Consider the following 17,921-nt stretch of genomic DNA (forward strand, 5'->3'; position numbering starts at 1 on the left):
ATTTAATTATATTAAACTTCGGATGAAATGCATAATCAATTGATTACTAGAGATATTAAATTATATATATATATATATATATTCCAATATTGATGCATGTGCCTTCCAATGTTGACTACATCTATGGGTAATTTAGATGTATTGCGACAAGCTGTATAGGCACCACACATGTCGACTGTACTTTGCATGTACTACATGTATCCCTTTTCATAAATCGATACATAGGATAAGCTTATGACAAGGAATAATACTATCACCATGACCGACTTCAATACCACCATGCCTGCCATTCCGACGAATAGTCTTCAAACCCACGCGTCCCAAGCAGCTTCTGAACCTCAACCCTCCACCATTGCTGGCTACTGAGGTCGCCAACCGATTCCGGCAGATCCAATCCACTGCTTATTCGAAACTTGGTGCGAATCCAGCCTCGTGGGAAAAACCCAGCAATCTCCCAATCGATAACACCAACAGTGCCCTTTGTCGGAACATCTTCCACAATGACATTTGTAGGACCGAGGTCGGCATGGCAAAAGACGAATTTAGAGCAATCCATGCCCATCAACTTACAAGGTCGAAGAAGATTTTGAGGGTCGTAATTTTCAGCAGCGCGGGATTCGAGGAGATAGGGCTCATAAGCGTTCTTCCCGTCTACTCCACAGAGCGTGTTGCCTTTCCAGGACTCAAGAGTCTCGCAGACATCTGCTATGGCGCTCACGTAGTGACGCTTCCATTTCTCATCCAGCGTTAGCCAAGCATCTGCAAGAGTTCGACCGGGAACCCTGCTCAAAAACAGGTAGGACCTGCCGTTGGATTCTGCCGAGTACAAGACTCTAGGAATCTCGAAATTATTGGGCCGCTTATCATGAACGTAAGCCAATGTTGCAGCTTCGGATGTCGTGCCATCAACGCATAGTTTAACCTTGCAAAATGCGCTGTTTCCTAAAGACCAGACGGCGGATCTTTCGGCGACATCATAAACCAATTTGAGCCGTGAGTCATCTACAGCCAAAGGCACTGTCGTGGGAAGAGGAATGGTGGCGCTAGTAACGTTATAACTGAGATCTTCTTCTTGGTCGTACCAGGTAGAGGTGTTTGAATAACCTCTCGAACGATGGAGAATTAGACCACCGATAAGCCATGTATTTGCATCCACCTGCTTGATCGACTCCCTGAGAGGCTCTTCCATGGCTAGCCGAGGGAAATATTTTGTGTTTGTTGTATTTGAAATAAATATTATATCGCAGGATTACATGTGTAGGAAGTATCTCAGTTATAGTTTGCGAGGGTAAGAAAGTTGAGTCACGATAGGCTGAAATGTAAATAGGCTACAGTGGAAAGTGGGCCAGCACCTTGCGGGGTTTACAGTTCCATCTTGACATAACCTGTAGATCGTTAAACGCTTTCATTATATTCATAGTTTGTGAAATATCGATTAAAAATGAAGAAAAATCAATACAGCTTAAATAATTTTCTCTGTACAACATTGAAAGTAATCATTTATAGATATACATGTATATGTATCCCTAATACCAGCTTATTGAGGAATACTTATTTGCAACTATTCAAATGTTATCATCTTTATGAAGTCTACCGGCGGATATGTACATGCAGCACATAGACCAATGACAGCTGCACTCTAAGCATGGTCCAAAGGAGACGGGTTGTGGCCGGTCTCGATAGTGTATACATAGATGGGCTTCTCGATCGTCATGGTCTGGTTATCCGGCTGAATGAAGCGAGTACCACGGTTCAGCTGCGAGGCACACATCCAAAGGCGCTGCTGAGTGTCGATCCACATGGCGTCCACCCACAACAGCCTAGAATCGCGCACCAACAACGTAGTTGTCCCATTCGGCGCAAGGGTGCGGATCTCCTGGCGGTCGCCGTCACTGTAGTATATAGTACCCTCGGCGTCAATAGCTGTGCCACCAGTAGAAGGGGTCAGCGCAAAGGGCTCGACGTAGTTGGGCAGCAGATCGGCCATGGTGTCGTTGTGCAGAGCCTCATTGAGATATTTGGTTTCAATGCGCCACATGTACCCGATGCCCGGCTGGTAATAGAAATATTTGCCATCAGGCGACACCTCGAGCTGGTCAGCATTGGTATAATCATACTCACCCGTCGCGACATCGCGCAGGAGGTGGCCCTCGGCTGACAGGGGTAACAGAGCTACCGTTGACTTGTGCTCGCGGAGTACCATGCGTGCATAGCCTGTTTCGAGATCTAGCACAATGATAGAGCCAATAGTATACTCAGTCAGGTAGGCATATTTGCCGTTGAAGCGCACGTCGTTAAGGGAACCGTCCGTGGTGGTGACGTTTCCGAGGTAGTAAACACGGTCTACCTCGTTGGTTGTCAAATTGAATGAGATCAACTTGGACGAGTTGGCGAACTTTTCGAGAGACCCACTGTCTACAACCCATAGCCTGCCATCAGGACCAACACGCTGAGAGTTGGCCGAGACATACTTGGTCTCCGAGTCGGCAAGACTATCGGTAGTGGCATTCCATGAATTCCATGCCTCATCGGGGTACGGTGCGAGCGAGAAGTTGCCCTTGACCTCGACGATCTGCGAGCCCGTGGTGCCGTCGAGGCGGGCGAGCTTGAGAAAGGCGCGGCCCTCGGGTGTGGTGCTGGCACCGGTGGTGGGCGTGTCGAGAATGACGGCCGTCTGGAGGCGATCATCGTGGTCTTTGGTTATGTCTGCCTGGGAAAAGGTGGCAAAGAGGGCCAGAGGGAGGCCGAAAAGGAGAGAGCCCAGCATCTTGACTTTCACTTTTTGGCTTTTGACTTTGAAACTGACTGTGGCTTTTGTCCATTCGGATCAACGCGCCATATCCCGGGCTATTTAACCACAGCTTCATCTAGATCCATGGCGGGTTTGGTGTCTTGATGCCCAGCCTTGGGTGCTGCTGCTCCAAGCAGATCCTATCCGCTTTCGATAGCGAACATGGTCTTGGCCAGCGTATTCCTGCTGAGCTTCTAGAGCAAGATGATTGCTAATATCTCCTGGGCCAGATCTCTTGATTATTCAATGTCCAATGTTGCTCAGTGCATCTGTCCGAGGATACATGTAGAAATTTAGCCGGCATCGGGGGGCGGGCGGCATGCCGAGAGCGAGAGGAAACCGGTTCCCGACGGTGAAGCATTTCCGACTGCCAAGCCCGACCTACTTGTATGTATGTAGGATCGTTCGTTCGTATATATAAAACAAATCCATCTGCCCAGAAAACTAGGGCTTAGCCAAGAGAGTCTTCTGCATCATCGTCGAGAACTAAGGTGGCCTTGCCAAAGATAGATAGGAGCTGGAGCTAACGGATGCAGCTTATTCTACCTGAAAACGTGCTGAATCTCTGTGGCTAGAACTCAAGGATTGATTAATGCTTATAAAGATGCTTATAAAGATGGCTTATGTAGCAGAGAGATCTAGATCTTGTGCAACGCTCTCGAGCATTTGCCCAGGCCTGGCGGAACATGGAAACCCTTTGGGCTTAATCGAAGAAGCATACTGATATTGCCAAGGCCGATATTTGTCTTTGATTCTGTGATGTTGTCCTTGGCGTAAGATCACTATATTCATTGGGATATGTACTGTCGAAAGAGAAGTTTTTTTTGTTGGCACCTTACCCATGAGTCATTAAAGTCTCGGGGAGTGTTTACAATCGTACCTACTGGGATATCCTTAATTCAATCGTCGTACCAAGTTGCTTGACGCCTTTTGGATAACCTTACTCTTTTCACAAAGCAAATTTTCCCATGGGGGAATTCAGGATGTACCCTGCCAAGACTTATTTTGGCCCTCGAGGTTCACGCCAAGTAACGTCTGTGCTATAGTCTTAATAGTAAGCACGGAAAGATGCCAAGTGTTTTACAAACTACTCGTTGCGGAACACAAGTGCCATGCCGCCAGTAATCCTTCACGGGGTTTGGCGGGTTAGTATCAGGAGTAGTACTCCATACGCCGTATTTTGTATAAGCGTATACTAAATTCAGACTCGACATATAAAAGCACGGTACTGCTCTGTGTTTCATTGCAGTAAATCAGCATCCTCCTCATTTCTATATAACAGTCATTCAAAATGTTTGGTCTCAAGCCTGCTCTATTTCTGTCCCTTGCGGCTCAGGGTCTAGCTTATCGCTGGTTCAACTGGCAAGTTGATATTACCTGTGAGGCCACCGGCTTCTTTGTGCCTGACAATAAGACCGACCTGGCTGGCTTTGTCAAACACCATTATCCCCTCAAGACCATGCTCAGGCCTGTCGGTAATGGCCATGGGTTTGGCAACCTCACTACCTGTGTCAATGACGGACAGACCGAGAGAGATTCTTATGTTCTCAGTCTGACCAACTTGAAGGATCTGCACATCCACGAGAGCAACCACACAGTCACCTTTGGCGGGGGTTGGGATCTCGTTGATCTCATCCCGGCCCTTCACGAACATGGTCTCCAAGTTCACAACTTGGGTAGCGAGAAAGTGCAGAACTACATTGGTGCTGCCACCACAGGTACCCATGGCACTGGCAAGTCAAACCAGAATCTCGCGACCCAGATCCTTGGTATGCGTATAATGGACGCCAAGGGAGACATTCATGTCATCGACAAGGACCAAGACCTAGATGCCTTTCGCATTGCTATCGGAGCCCTGGGAATAATCGTTGAAGTCACCCTCCAGGCTGAACCCTTGTCGTTTCTGAAACGGACCAACAAGGTAATCGAGGGCCCTTCCAATATCACCAAGTTGTATGAGTTTATTGCAGAACTCGGCGAGAAATATGAGCAGGCCAACATCAACGGCCCCAACATGGTCTGGAATTCGTCTACACAGCAACTTGTGCCCTCGACGAATCTTACGGTTGTCTACTGGGAGGAGACCAACTTCACTGGGGTTGCAAACTGCTCTTTGGATTTCTGCTCGAATGATTGCGGCCCGTGCAACCGAGACTACATCTGTTATGATTACAAGATGGACGGTATCGCCACCACCCCCCCTGGAATCTGCTACCGCGGTTTCATGGGACAGTTTGAGCACTTCTTCCCAATTGAAAACCTCGCTGAGGCCGGAGTCGACTACTTCAACTACGCGATGTCGCAGGGTGACCGCCTGGGACCATACCAAGATATCAAAGATGTTTTGGACGCTCAAAATGTGGCAAGATATGAATCCGACGACGTGACAGTGATCACTAGATTTGTCAAGGGTGATGATACTTGGCTGTCTCCCGTCAACAAGTACGGCTTGAAGCCCAACGCAAGTGGGATTTTCGCCACCTTGGAGTACTCCTGGATGCCTTCCTACAACAACTTCACCCAACAGTGGTTCTATCAGGAACTCGCAAGCGAATTTATTCCCAAATTTGGTGAGACCTACGATGTCCGCCCGCACTGGAACAAGATGCAGTTTCACAACGAGACCTACACGTCGACCATTTTCCCAAAGATGAACGACTGGCTCGAGATCCAGGAGAAGATGGACCCTCAGTGCCAGTTTGTCAACCCATTTATGATCAATGCCCTCGGAATTGATCGTTGCCAGGCTGTATTCGAGTGATTTACGTTTCAAATGTAGAGTCCTGAGAAAGGGTTTGACGGTTATCCAGTCTTTATACATATCATATAGTGATGAAATTAATTCTATGTACCTACTTTCATAGACTTGACATAGATAAATTTTGAATCTTTAAATTACCTGCTGTGGTTTGTAGTAGCTGTAGATCCTTTAGATAACATGACATAAAAATGAAGTGCTTCCTGCAATGAACATTTGAACTGTGGATACAGGATATACATCCCTTGCTTTCGTACGTATCGATAATGCCGGCCAAGTGGTGTCAAAACTTCCGTCTCGCCCTCAGTTGAACGTAGGCTAAAGTTACGGCTGTTTTAAAGACACCCAAGAAACATCAAATTGTTATGGCATCTCTAACCAGGCATTGTATCTCTCATGTCTTCGTCGAGGTCCTGTCCAAGTCCAAAGTGCGACTGAAAGCTAATGTTTTGCTTAGGGTGGTCCAGATCTCCTGACATCACTGTGTCCCGGTTGTTGGTACGGTGTATACTCGTTCTCATATACAACTCCGGCACGGGGAATAGTCGTGGCATTCTGGATTTTTTTCGACAACTCGTGAACCATTTTTCCCAGTCTTCGTCGCATTGTATGGATGAATAACAGAATTATCCTCCAGAATCTCAACTTGTAGCTCGATGCATCAGGGTTGTCATTGTACTCATAGTACTCAGCTTTCATCTTTTCCCACCCCTTTTCTACCCACTGATATCGGAAGTGTAGAACCGGCTAAGCTATCTCTCAAGCTTCCCTAATGTGTTTCTATACATCGACCTAGGTTTCACCCTAGGTTCTTTCTTATTTGGATCTTGCACCGTCAGTGCGTCTGCGCAGATTTGGCGCCCAGATGTAACGAAATATTTATCGGTGGTGCAACTGTTCTTTTTGACGAGGCACTCTGCGTGTCGTCTACCCTTTCTATCAATTTCTGATTGAGAAGTGGCCGTCTGAGCTGGGTGAGATAGATACGCGCAAAGCCCGTAGAATATCTCAGTGGCTCTACCTTTGGAAAGAGTGAAAGGCGGGGGAATCCTGAATACTTCCTACAGCACAGTCCAAAACTTCTTCCAAGACTTAGCCATGAGGTTGAAGTTCCGAAAATTTTGTGGAATTCTTTGGATTCGCATCGCTGTTTCTTCCTTTGTGAAGAGCTAGTTCACGCCGGTTTCGTGGGACATGTGTTGCACTAGCTTCCAGATGCCGTTGACATTGGTAACCAGGTGGTTACTGGTCACTTTGTTTTCTTTGGTGGGTACTTCACAAGATGATGCGGCCATCCCATTAGCTCTAAGAAGCTCGTTCCACCTCTGCCACCTAGCCAGTGCGTGTCGTAGCCGTCCTGATTGCTTTGCTCGCCCAGCAAACCAGCTGTAGCTAGAATTCGTGTTTTCCTTCAATTCATCCTTTGTAGCGTTATTTGTTCAAGTTGTTTTGGTTCCGGTTTTTGTATAGGCCGGCATGTTGTGATATTTCCTTTTGTTCGCAGGGTCTTATATGGTTTCTGTATGAAGGCTTACTTGTATGTATTCTGAAGGTAGGCATTGTTGAGTAACAGAAGGTGGAGCACACTTGATTTAGTGGCCCATAATCTTGGCTGCCTTCATATCCCATTGTTCATCTTCCATCATGTAGGTGACGGCGGACCCCTTTCGATCAATAATACATATGCTCAAGATTGCTACGACGACAGAGTACATAGAATCCCTACGGAGGGTATTCCATCCTGCGAGCTTTTTTTACTTCATTCGGGAGAAACCCTAAGTATTCCTCAATCAGCATCGGAACAAAAACAGGCCATAAATGACCGTGAAAGAACATACAGTAGCATCAAAACTTTTGTTCCTAGACTCTTGTCGATACGGGCAATGGAATATTGAGCCGAGTCGTGTAGACCAAAAGTGCATTCATCACTACACTTATCTTCCAAGTTTTTAATTCTGCTTGCTGTGGCGAAGGCGTTAGGGATGATATTGCGGATTGCTGGTTTTGTATTAGCTTGGTTCAATGAAAAATAGTACTCGGTTCACATACTATTTAGTTTCCGAAAAAAACTCGTAGGGCCATAGGCAACGAGAGTCCCGTTCGCATACTATTCGGTTTCGTATGGGCTGAAATAACCTACTCCGGATCAAATGCGATGAGAATTGGTTCACATACTATTCAGTGGGCTGAAATAGCTTGTGTCGGGCCGTAAGCGAGAGTAGGATGAGAGCAGTGATAACTCTAACCCCCAGCGATGCCCACATCCAGATAGCAGATTTCCCCAAAGTCGCCCTCTGATGCAGAGGTAGTTTAGAGTGTTGCGAACCGAAAGAAGTATTTTCTTTGCTTCTTCGATGCCTTATTTCTGTTTTTAGAGTTTTCAGGAAAGACACTAGAACGTATTTCCTCACAAGCTGCGCTATCTGTTGTCAACTGGCCGGAAGAAGTCGATTGGATATCTTCTTTTTGATATCCTCCTAAGGTGACTGCCGCACCAGATATTTCCTAATATTGAATATCGTCTTCTGCTGAAACTGGCCGTGAGGTGCCATAACATTGTATACCACTGTAGCCGAGTTAGTATGTGCACCTCAGCGAAAAATATTCCTCAAAAAGGAATCAGGACACTTCACATACCGTTATATCATTACATCGAGTCTTCAGATAAATCGGTCAGAAACATGACCTGCCTGGGACATCATGACTACGGGTAGAATCGGTATTCGGTATTCCTTGATTGCTGAGATGTATTCGAAGATGTTTGGTATGGAGCCTTTGACAAACTGCCATTATCGACATAGCAGTTTTTCTTGTCGACATTGTCGTAGCTGCAATAAGGTTTTCTTTTCAGTCACAATAAACGTGTCGAGGCGTATATTGAGGTTTAGAAATTGTAGACAGGAGAAGCCAAATAATTTCCCCCGCTCTACCTTTACAATAGCATTTCTTTGTCGATGGCTGATTGGTAAGATAAACAGTATGATGTGTGGCTTTCCCCTGAATAGCGTCTTCATCATGAGATGGACACAATCTGACATATTGCAGTTGCAATGTGCTGAGCAAGACAAACCTATACTTATCCATGAGTCAAATAGCTTCAAATAAAGTAGGATTGCCATACCTCTCCAAGTCAAATTTACCGTTTTCAAATATGTTTTTAACAGTCAGGTTGAACCCTGCTTCAAGAAATGTCGCCAATTCTCTGCCCTGATAAAAATTGATTGTGAGGTCATTGTTGTCTTGGGTCGCGCGATGCTCCGAGAGAGTGCACAGTATAAGCGGGTGCTCGCTTATGAAACCTGCGTTTTTCTTGCGGGTTAGTATATTCGTCTCGTGGTAACCACGAGCAGCTCTATTATCCAGTATAGCACCCGCGTCTAGGAACCGGGAGCCATGGAACCCTCAGCGCAATGCCGTTGACAAATGTTAACTGGGGCAGGTAGAGTTGAGATGGCCCATGACTTTCTCGGACCAAACACGATCAAATCTGATTTATTCTTTCAGTGCTATTCCACAGAAATATTTGATGACTCCAGGGACTATAAAAGTACCTCATACCATTTTCAGTCGGTAAAGCAATTGGAAATGAGAGTGAGAGAGGGATTTGCTATCGGGTTCGTCATATGTCCGTTGGAGTGCTGCTTCGTCGTGAAGTGAATCAGGTTTTTGCCGGCTGTAATAGCATGCGGTACTCCTGGAGCTTTGGTCTCCATTGCTCAAGTGCGGGGTGATGGCGAACAGTTCCTGTCGCAAATCCCACACTTATGCTCTGCAGGTGGTTGCGTTTTGGAGAAAGAAGCCGGAAGTCTCACAGTTGAAATCTATGTCTACGTTAGTATTGAGACAACACGCCTCCGGAAACGTAGCCCAACACAATAAACTCATCAACCATGTGTTCAATGTCTCGCTTGTTTCGTTGTCATAAAATTCGGGATAAATCCCGAACCTATATCGCTATCTGATTTCTAATTCGGTTGGTTCGCGCCCTTCTGGCTCAAGTTTGTGGTAGTAATAATGTCGTTTGTGGCCGCATATCGCACTAGATCGTTGTCGGATATGGATTGTAATGACCAAAAAAAGTGTTAGTTCTCCGACTGCCAGTCCAAATGGTCATCCAAGTCATACAGAATTTGGCCTCGCTACACTTCACTGAGCTGGAGTTTTCAATCATATGAATGCAATCCACACCATCGAACTAGTCAAAGTTAGTAAAGCATCCCTCACTTCAGAGAAGGAAAACTACATTCACGTTTCCTCCGTGTATGACTCAGTCTTATCCTCAAAAATAACTCCCAAGTCGAGATAAAAGCATCGTATCATGGCAGTTGACAAGAAGATCACCTCTGTGATAGATAGCGGGAAAATTAACGGCTGACACCAATATTGAAATCTGGCCGGGATTTGTCGACCAGAGCGTCCACTCCAGGTGACGAGGCAGGCGTGTCGATCGCCACCCTGGCTAGCCATCGTTTTATGTGGCGCTTATTTCATGATAGAAGAGGCGGATTAAATGGGGACGTGTGACCTAAAGAATGTTAGATATTAGTACACGGCTATGCTGATGCAAGCGAATGGGATATGCGTACTCGTACGGGCGCATTTTGAAGTTCGTATCATCCCCCGTCCAAGGTTGAGAAGTTGTCCGTTGAAGCTGGCATACATGAGAGCACTATGTAGAGGAGTAGCCTGGGGAGCCAATAGGACTACCAGAGTCATCGCTGATTCTTCTCTACCAACGCCCGTTTTCCTTGAACGTCTCGTCGGACAAGGACAAAACTGTCAGAAACAGTCGGCCCAAGAACTCGTAGAGCCGGCTTAATGATACATAATATTGTATCACCTACCGGCACAAATCTCTTGTTCCTGCTGGATTTGGGCTGTCGTCTGCGTGTGCGGTTTGTACAAACTTTGAGTATTTCTAAATAGCGAAGAAATTAAACAGTCCATCAAACAACGGCCGTGGTAAACTGGTGACATGAACAGATCAGCAAATTGCCTCTTGGGCCGGAGAGGAGTCATCGAACGTCTACAGACCTCGGACAATTGCAAGCAAGGTGACACAATGTTCCCAGGTGGTAGTGGGTACAAGAAAAAATTGTTGTCATACGCAATAATGCCTGAGCGTATGTCAATCCATTGCCGAAGAATCTCCCCTGGGCTGGGTAAAGCAATGGTAAAGATAAAAGGTCGAGTACCTGTGTAGTCAGCACTAACGTCAAGAAGTATTAGAAAAGATAGTATGTTACACACCATAGGGAGTCTTCATTGTGGAAAATTGCAAGCGAGTTCGGTAGGCGTCGTCTTGGGTGCAGCCTATTGCTGCTTTCCTTCTAATGCTCCTCAGAAGTAGTAGCCGGCGCTCTTGATGCCAGAATTTGTCAAGTGAAATAGTAGTGAAGTCGAACGGGTGGCACTGAGTATCCTGACACTTTTGAGCCGCCCTATGAACGGAATCCCAGATGTTGCTATTGAGTTCCATTTCATAACAGCTCCTAGCAATGGAATGAATCCGCTAGCGTTGTATACATCACTATCCAGCACGTGGTATAGGAGGGCAACATTGAATGTGGCTTTTTAGTGTGAGAAGTGGTACAAGGCGGCAAATGTCATTTTGCGTCCGATCATAAAGCCATGTTAACGGCTGCGATAAATCATAGATTGACTGCCCAAGAGACCAAAGGTCTTTTGGTGCCGCTGGGTACAAAGATGGTTCGACTCATGGAATAAGAGAGCAGGAGGAGAGATATAAGCCTGGGAAAGTAGCTATTTAGCGACAGAAATAGCGGTGTATACCTCATTCCCGGAGAGAGACCATATACGTGTTGCAGTGGCTGGTCATTATCAAAATTGTGGACTGGCAGACAATTGCCTATTTCGGAAAGTCGGAAGATATCCGGCCCAAAGAGGACTAACGCGGTCGACTCAGCAAGACTTTTGTTTGCCGGGTCTCCGGATGCTGTGATCCTGGAGTCTTTTTTTTATTATTATATTTTCTTTTCATGCCGGGATAATGTCATATTAAAATACCTATTTTTGAGCTATCTGATGTGCTGCTGTGATATGTACGATCTACCTAGGCGGTTCTAAAATAATCAGAGTAGCCCCGCAGAGGGTTTTCCCCTCACCATGTACGAGATCTCTATTGCGAGTCCAGAATGAATAAAGAATTTGGGGGAGAAAATGCAACAACAATAATAATAATAACGATAATAATAAATAACTTAAAAAGGCTAGACTGTTCAATTTTCTTCTCGACTGCCAAATCCGGGCAGTCACCATCGCCACCCCGCAGTTTGTTTTGCCGCCGTTTGTCAGCATCCAGCGAAACCGGCTCGTCGGAGCAAATCTTCCTCCTTCACTTCTTCCAGCCGACTTCACAGATATTTCGTGAAACACCAACACTGCATCCGCTATTCTAACGGTTAAGGATGGCTCCTGCGCTGATGGACCCTGCAGAGTATCCTGCGCCATCGACCAAAGCCCAGTCGAACCTTGTTGCTCCCGAGCCTGGTACGTACGCCCTTCTTCCGTGCGCTCAAACACAAACAGACAGATAGATAGACTAACGCATGATGATCTATCCAGAACACTGCCCCGGCCCCGAATCCGAACAAGCCGGTCAAGGCGACGCCTGCAATGGATGCCCGAACCAGTCGATTTGCGCCTCTGCGCCCAAGGGCCCTGACCCGGATATCCCGCTCATCACAGCACGTTTGTCGCAGATCAAACACAAGATCCTAGTTCTGTCCGGCAAGGGCGGGGTGGGGAAGTCCACCTTTTCGACCCTGCTGGCCCATGGCTTTGCGTCGAATCCCGAATCCACCGTCTTCGTATGCGACACCGACATCTGCGGCCCGTCGATCCCGAAGATGATGGGCGTCGAAGACGAGTCCATCCATGTGAGCAACGCAGGCTGGAGCCCCGTGTGGGTGACGGACAATTTGGGGGCGATGAGCATTCAGTTTATGCTCCCGAACCGAGACGATGCCATCATCTGGCGAGGTCCCAAGAAGAACGGGCTGATCAAACAGTTTTTGAAGGATGTCGAATGGGGCGAAGCCGACTATCTCATCGTGGACACACCCCCGGGCACCTCCGATGAGCACCTGTCTGTCAACTCTCTCCTCCAAGAGGCTAAAGTCGACGGTGCCGTTCTCGTGACCACACCGCAGGAAATGTCGTTGTTGGATGTCCGAAAGGAGATTGACTTTTGCCGCAAAGCTGGCATTCGCATTCTTGGCCTAGTCGAGAACATGTCTGGATTTGTGTGCAACTCGTGCAAGACGACCTCGTACATTTTCCGCCCAACGACGGGCGGCGGCCAGCGACTGGCGAAGAAAATGAACATTCCATTCCTTGGTGCTGTGCCGCTGGATCCTCGCGTGGGCATGGCCTGCGACTTTGGCGAGAGCTTTGTCGATAGCTACCCCGATAGCCCGGCCTCGACAGCTATCCGGGCTGTTGTGCGTGCTGTGAGCGAGCAGGTTGGAGAGGACCCTGAGAAAGTCCTCCCGGATAGTCTCTTTTCCTAGCTAGTCTCTTTTTCCCTCTCTTTTCTCATGATATCTACGACAGCGGTTCGCATTTGGATTGGCGGTTTTTGCCCGGTGTTTTGGGGTTGCATATTGAATATCTGCATGACTTACTTCGAATATAGAGTTCTTCCTTGTTCCGACTTTACGCGTATCATCATTCTTTGTGACACGAGTAGTGAATTGAATTGTTGAATTATTTGACTATGACACAGACTGTAGACAGTTCTTGTCTGAGGCCGCAATCCTGGTGGCTGTGTAGTATATGTAAAATGACATCTGTCGACGTCAAGCCCATACGTAAGCCATTCCGTGGCTTGATCAATACAAAACGACCGACTCTGCAGCAATATGCCCTGTCCTTGTAGAGCAGCCTGTTATAGTCTCTGGAGTTGTCGCAGGTGAGTTTCAGCACTCGCGGGTGTGGCGAGGATTGGTCAGGCCCGCGTTTCAGGACCGCCACGCCACATCCAGGTCTTTCCCCCTTTCAGAACCGACCACAACAATAGTCATTATTGTCTTGTTATCCAAGGACTGGGCAAAAGGCCACGCAATACCGCTGGCGATGGCTGCCAATAGAGGGCCATCCTCGCTGGCGACGAGCCTGAGTCCCCTGATCCCTGATCAGGATGCGACAACAACTACCGAACTTCAAACGGGCTATGGATGCCTCACCGATTGGCCTAACCAGGATCTCTCTTGTCTGATAAAATCTGGCGGCCCGTTAATTCTTTCGGTATATATAATTAGTGCCTGGACTGCTCTTTTTTTCTTTCTTTGACTGCTCGGCTGTGTCGCGCTTTGTCGGAGTCCTTGTTCATAGGCCTACCTCGCTGTCAACGTACGCCATTCAGTCTATTTACAGGACAAGGTCCACGTTTCATCGTCTTAACTATTTTGGGCAACATAAGTCATATATCCCGCCGATTTCCTGCCTCGTCACTCGCTCTTCCTGACAGCAAGCCTGTCATAACACCACGATGGCGTTTCTAATCTACATCTTCTTCTTTTTGACTACACTCGCTCTGGCAGCGCCTACAACTTCTCGATTGAAAAGCAGGTCCTTTCAAGTGGATCGAGTCCAGCGTAATGGCTATGTAGCCCATGGCCCCGCGGCTCTGAGCAAGGCATACCGCAAGTTCAATATTTCTTCTACGACAACAGCGACAACGGCTTCAACGAACTCTGGTTTCCAGGCGCTGAATTTTAAGCCCATCAATCATCGTTATCGTAATAAACATAATGCCGCTGTGGGCACAAACTCGACTTCTGCTGGTCAGAATGGAACGGTGGCTACGACTTCTGTTGACGGGGACGTAGAGTTTGTGTCGCCTGTGAGCATTGGTGGGCAGACGATCATGATGGATTTTGACACGGGGTCTTCGGATTTGTACGTGTTCTCATGAAATATTTGTTTTCATTTTTCATCTGCTAACTTATGTCTAGGTGGGTTTTCAGCTCAGAACTGTCGGCTGCGGATCAAAAGAGTCATACAGTATTTGACACCCAGAAATCGAGCACATTCAAAAAGATGCAAGGTGCGACATTCAAAATCTCGTACGGAGACGGATCCTCTGCATCTGGCAACGTCGGCACCGACGTCGTCAACATCGGTGGCGCCAGCGTGCAGACGCAGGCCGTCGAGCTCGCGACACAAGTGTCTGGTTCATTCTTAGCCGAAACGGCTTCCAACGGGCTCGTCGGGCTTGCGTTCTCTAACCTCAACACGGTTTCACCGACCCAGCAAAAGACTTTCTTTGACAACATCGCCAGCCAGCTGGACGAGCCGGTCATGACCGTCTCTCTCAAATCAGACAGCAGCAAGGGAGCCTATGAGTTTGGCACCATCGACTCGACCAAGTACACGGGCAAGATTGCGAATATCTCTGTGGATCCTACCAACGGGTTCTGGCAGTTTACTTCTGCCTCGTTCAAGGTTGGCGACAACGGTGACACGAAGCAGATGACCACCACGACCGTCGCCATCGCCGACACGGGCACGTCTCTAATGCTGGTGAGCCCCGAGGCAGCTCAGGGATATTATGAGCAGGTCGAAGGGTCGGTGAATTCTGAGGAGGTCGGCGGATACATGTTTCCTTGCAACGCGCAGCTGCCGACGTTCACGGTTGCAGTGGGCAAGAGCACGGCAACTATTCCGTCGAATGTGGTCAGTTTTGCGCAGGTTGGGACGGACATGAGTGGCACAGAGTGTGAGTTTTACCTTTACATTTTCTTTCTTTCTTTCTTCTGGCGCTTGATACTAATTCTTATACAGATTGCTACGGCGGTATCCAATCAAGCGAGGATTCCAAGTTCATGATCTTTGGAGATGTGTTTTTAAAGACCATGTTTGTGATATTTGACCAAAGAGGCCCATCGCTCGGTCTGGCTACTTCTGCGTAAGGAATAGCAATGCAATATTTGCAAGTTGGACGTGTTTATATCGACTGAGTATATACTACGAAGTTGGCTTACTATCATAAACAATCCCTAGCCTAGCAGAATAAAATCCATAAATCAGGCTTTTCGCTGCTGACTTCATCTAGTATAATGAAACCTGTAGAGTAAGAGTAATTAAGAACAAGCTTATTGTGAAGACTGGTATCTATATACATGTTGTTAACTGAAGTATAAGCTGACGCTGACTGGCTGACTCATCCCGGTGGGTCTCCAAGCCTAAGAAATGAAAGTCGCGTTCAAAAAGGGGTATTCAGGAAATTTGCTCGTCATCCTCCATAAACGAAACGATTGAGTCAGCGTGTTTTTTCTGCCTTTGTTGTTTGCTCAGTGAGGGAGCTGACCTCACCTCAGTCGCCCACAGTGATACTACTGAGGGCCCTCACGTCAGCGGGCACGCTGCAGCGGCGGGCCGCAGAAGCAACCCCGCGCCTCTCGCAAATTCAAATTCTACTTCAAATTCCACCGGCACCCCTCCGTCTTCGTCCACGAAACAACATCCTCCAGCCTCGACTGCTTCCCCCACGGCATCGTCCTGCGAGCTTCAGGCCTTTCAGAACCATGGCCACCGCTTCCGCCCCCGAAAGCTCGCTGCTTTCCCTGCTGTACCGCTCGTACCCCACGGTCATTTCGCCTGACGCCACCGAGCTTGACCTGGCCCACGCGACGCCCAAGATCTTCTCGCAAAACTCCTACACCGAAGCCGAACAGGCCGATGCGAAACAATGGCTCGAAGCAGTGCGTGGGCTGACGGCTGGGCTGGCCAAGGACGACAAGCAAGTCGTCGACACTATTCTGGGCACCTTCAACACCCATCTCTCGACGCGGACGACTTTTCTCGGCGCGAAGCCGTCGGTTGCTGATATCGCTGCCTACGCTGTGATCGGCCCGCTCGTGGAGAAATGGACCCCCGAGGAGCGCACTGGAGAAAAAGGTTATCACTACATCGTGCGCCATATCGACTTTGTGCAGAATGGATCTGTGTTTGGCCTGCGGATTCCAGACGAGGAAAAAATCTCGATTGACTTGGACGATGTCCGCTTTGTGCCAAAGCCCGCAGACCCCAAGGAAGAAAAGGAACGCAAGAAGAAGGAAAAGGCCGAGGCCATAGCGGCTGGCCAGGAGAAGACCATGGTCGTCGGGCAGACCAAGGGCAACAAGGTGAACGACCCCGTTCACGAAGCGCCTACCACCACCACAGAGGAAGCGCCCGCTGCTTCAAAGAAAGATAAGCAGAAGAAGGAGAAGAAGGAAAAGAAAGAGAAAGCCCCCAAACCGCCTCCAGCACCGGCCGCTCCCCCCTCACCGTCTCTGATCGATCTCCGTGTCGGCCACATCCTGCGCGCCATCAACCACCCGAACGCGGACTCTCTATTTGTTTCGACCATCGACTGCGGTGACGCCCTCGGTAGCGATAACACCTCTGTCGACGAGGCTACTGGCAAGACTGTCCGAACCGTTTGCTCGGGCTTGAACGGTCTGGTGCCGCTGGAGGAGATGCAGAACCGCAAGGTGGTCGTGGTTTGCAACCTGAAGCCCGTCACGATGCGCGGCATCAAGTCTGCTGCCATGGTTCTCGCAGCATCGCCCAAGGTCGCTGAGGGCGAAGACTCACACGGTGGTCCGGTCGAGCTGGCCACCCCACCAGCTGATGCCGCCGCGGGCGAGCGCGTGTTCTTCGAGGGCTGGAGCAGCGGCGAGCCCGAGAAACAGCTCAACCCGAAGAAAAAGGTGTGGGAGACATTCCAGCCAGGATTCACCACGACCGACAGCCTGGAAGTGGCGTTTGAAAGCGCGCAGATCCCCGTTCTCCAGGGCGCAGAGGCCACTGCAGCAGCGCCAGCGGTGGGCAAGCTGGTCACTCAGGCCGGGGGAGTTTGCACGGTGAAGAGCCTCAAGGGAGCTGCTGTTCGATGATTAGTCTCTCTTTTGCATAGCGATATCCCGTACGTCTTCGTACCAATGGTTAAAAGTTGACTTTATTTTGTCTATTGTAGTGTAGGGTACTATCTTGATTGTCACATGTAGGAAGTAGGTGAAGATAAAACATGAAACACACTAGGCTAGTCTTAGTGCAGAAAGTGACAGCACCACAGGGACCAACTACAGGGTGCGGTTTTGGCAATAGGCCATTGGCAGAGTTCATATTACTATTAAAACCACATGAACTGCTATATCAGCTAATCAATTAAATCTCCGTGCTCTGTACATCTACTTTATTCAATACTTGGAATAGCAGGATTCCCCGATGACGTGCGCCGTGGCTCCCGTGCATATACGTCCATACGCTGGCGCTAGGCCCAGTGTGGCCTAGTGGATGATCGCAATTCATTCCGCGGGCCTTCGAGACTCCAACAGTCTGACTACTCCCCTGGCCACGCAG

At 48.4% G+C, this 17,921-nt stretch overlaps 6 protein-coding genes across 6 annotated transcripts; 4 read left to right on the forward strand and 2 right to left on the reverse strand.

The window, feature by feature from the left end:
* Positions 1 to 268: 268 nt before the first annotated feature.
* Positions 269 to 1,189, reverse strand: TRUGW13939_05060 (uncharacterized protein; the record flags this gene model as incomplete). Its single annotated transcript, XM_035488225.1, has 1 exon — positions 269 to 1,189. The coding sequence occupies one exon, from the start codon at positions 1,187 to 1,189 to the stop codon at positions 269 to 271; it is 921 nt and encodes a 306-aa protein (XP_035344118.1).
* Positions 1,190 to 1,639: 450 nt separating this feature from the next.
* Positions 1,640 to 2,767, reverse strand: TRUGW13939_05061 (uncharacterized protein; the record flags this gene model as incomplete). The annotated part of the gene is made up of 1 exon (XM_035488226.1): positions 1,640 to 2,767. The coding sequence occupies one exon, from the start codon at positions 2,765 to 2,767 to the stop codon at positions 1,640 to 1,642; it is 1,128 nt and encodes a 375-aa protein (XP_035344119.1).
* A 1,315-nt stretch (positions 2,768 to 4,082) lies between these two features.
* TRUGW13939_05062 (uncharacterized protein) lies at positions 4,083 to 5,552 on the forward strand (the record flags this gene model as incomplete). The annotated part of the gene is made up of 1 exon (XM_035488227.1): positions 4,083 to 5,552. The coding sequence occupies one exon, from the start codon at positions 4,083 to 4,085 to the stop codon at positions 5,550 to 5,552; it is 1,470 nt and encodes a 489-aa protein (XP_035344120.1).
* Positions 5,553 to 11,977: 6,425 nt separating this feature from the next.
* TRUGW13939_05063 (uncharacterized protein) lies at positions 11,978 to 13,081 on the forward strand (the record flags this gene model as incomplete). Its single annotated transcript, XM_035488228.1, has 2 exons — positions 11,978 to 12,059; positions 12,135 to 13,081. 2 exons carry the CDS (start codon positions 11,978 to 11,980, stop codon positions 13,079 to 13,081), a joined length of 1,029 nt encoding a protein of 342 aa, XP_035344121.1.
* Positions 13,082 to 14,061: 980 nt separating this feature from the next.
* Positions 14,062 to 15,484, forward strand: TRUGW13939_05064 (uncharacterized protein; the record flags this gene model as incomplete). The annotated part of the gene is made up of 3 exons (XM_035488229.1): positions 14,062 to 14,471; positions 14,528 to 15,291; positions 15,357 to 15,484. 3 exons carry the CDS (start codon positions 14,062 to 14,064, stop codon positions 15,482 to 15,484), a joined length of 1,302 nt encoding a protein of 433 aa, XP_035344122.1.
* A 615-nt stretch (positions 15,485 to 16,099) lies between these two features.
* TRUGW13939_05065 (uncharacterized protein) lies at positions 16,100 to 17,455 on the forward strand (the record flags this gene model as incomplete). The annotated part of the gene is made up of 1 exon (XM_035488230.1): positions 16,100 to 17,455. The coding sequence occupies one exon, from the start codon at positions 16,100 to 16,102 to the stop codon at positions 17,453 to 17,455; it is 1,356 nt and encodes a 451-aa protein (XP_035344123.1).
* Positions 17,456 to 17,921: the final 466 nt, after the last annotated feature.

The sequence above is a fragment of the Talaromyces rugulosus genome, chromosome III, assembly GCF_013368755.1.
Source record: "Talaromyces rugulosus chromosome III, complete sequence".
In the NCBI taxonomy this organism is placed as follows: Eukaryota; Fungi; Ascomycota; class Eurotiomycetes; order Eurotiales; family Trichocomaceae; genus Talaromyces; species Talaromyces rugulosus.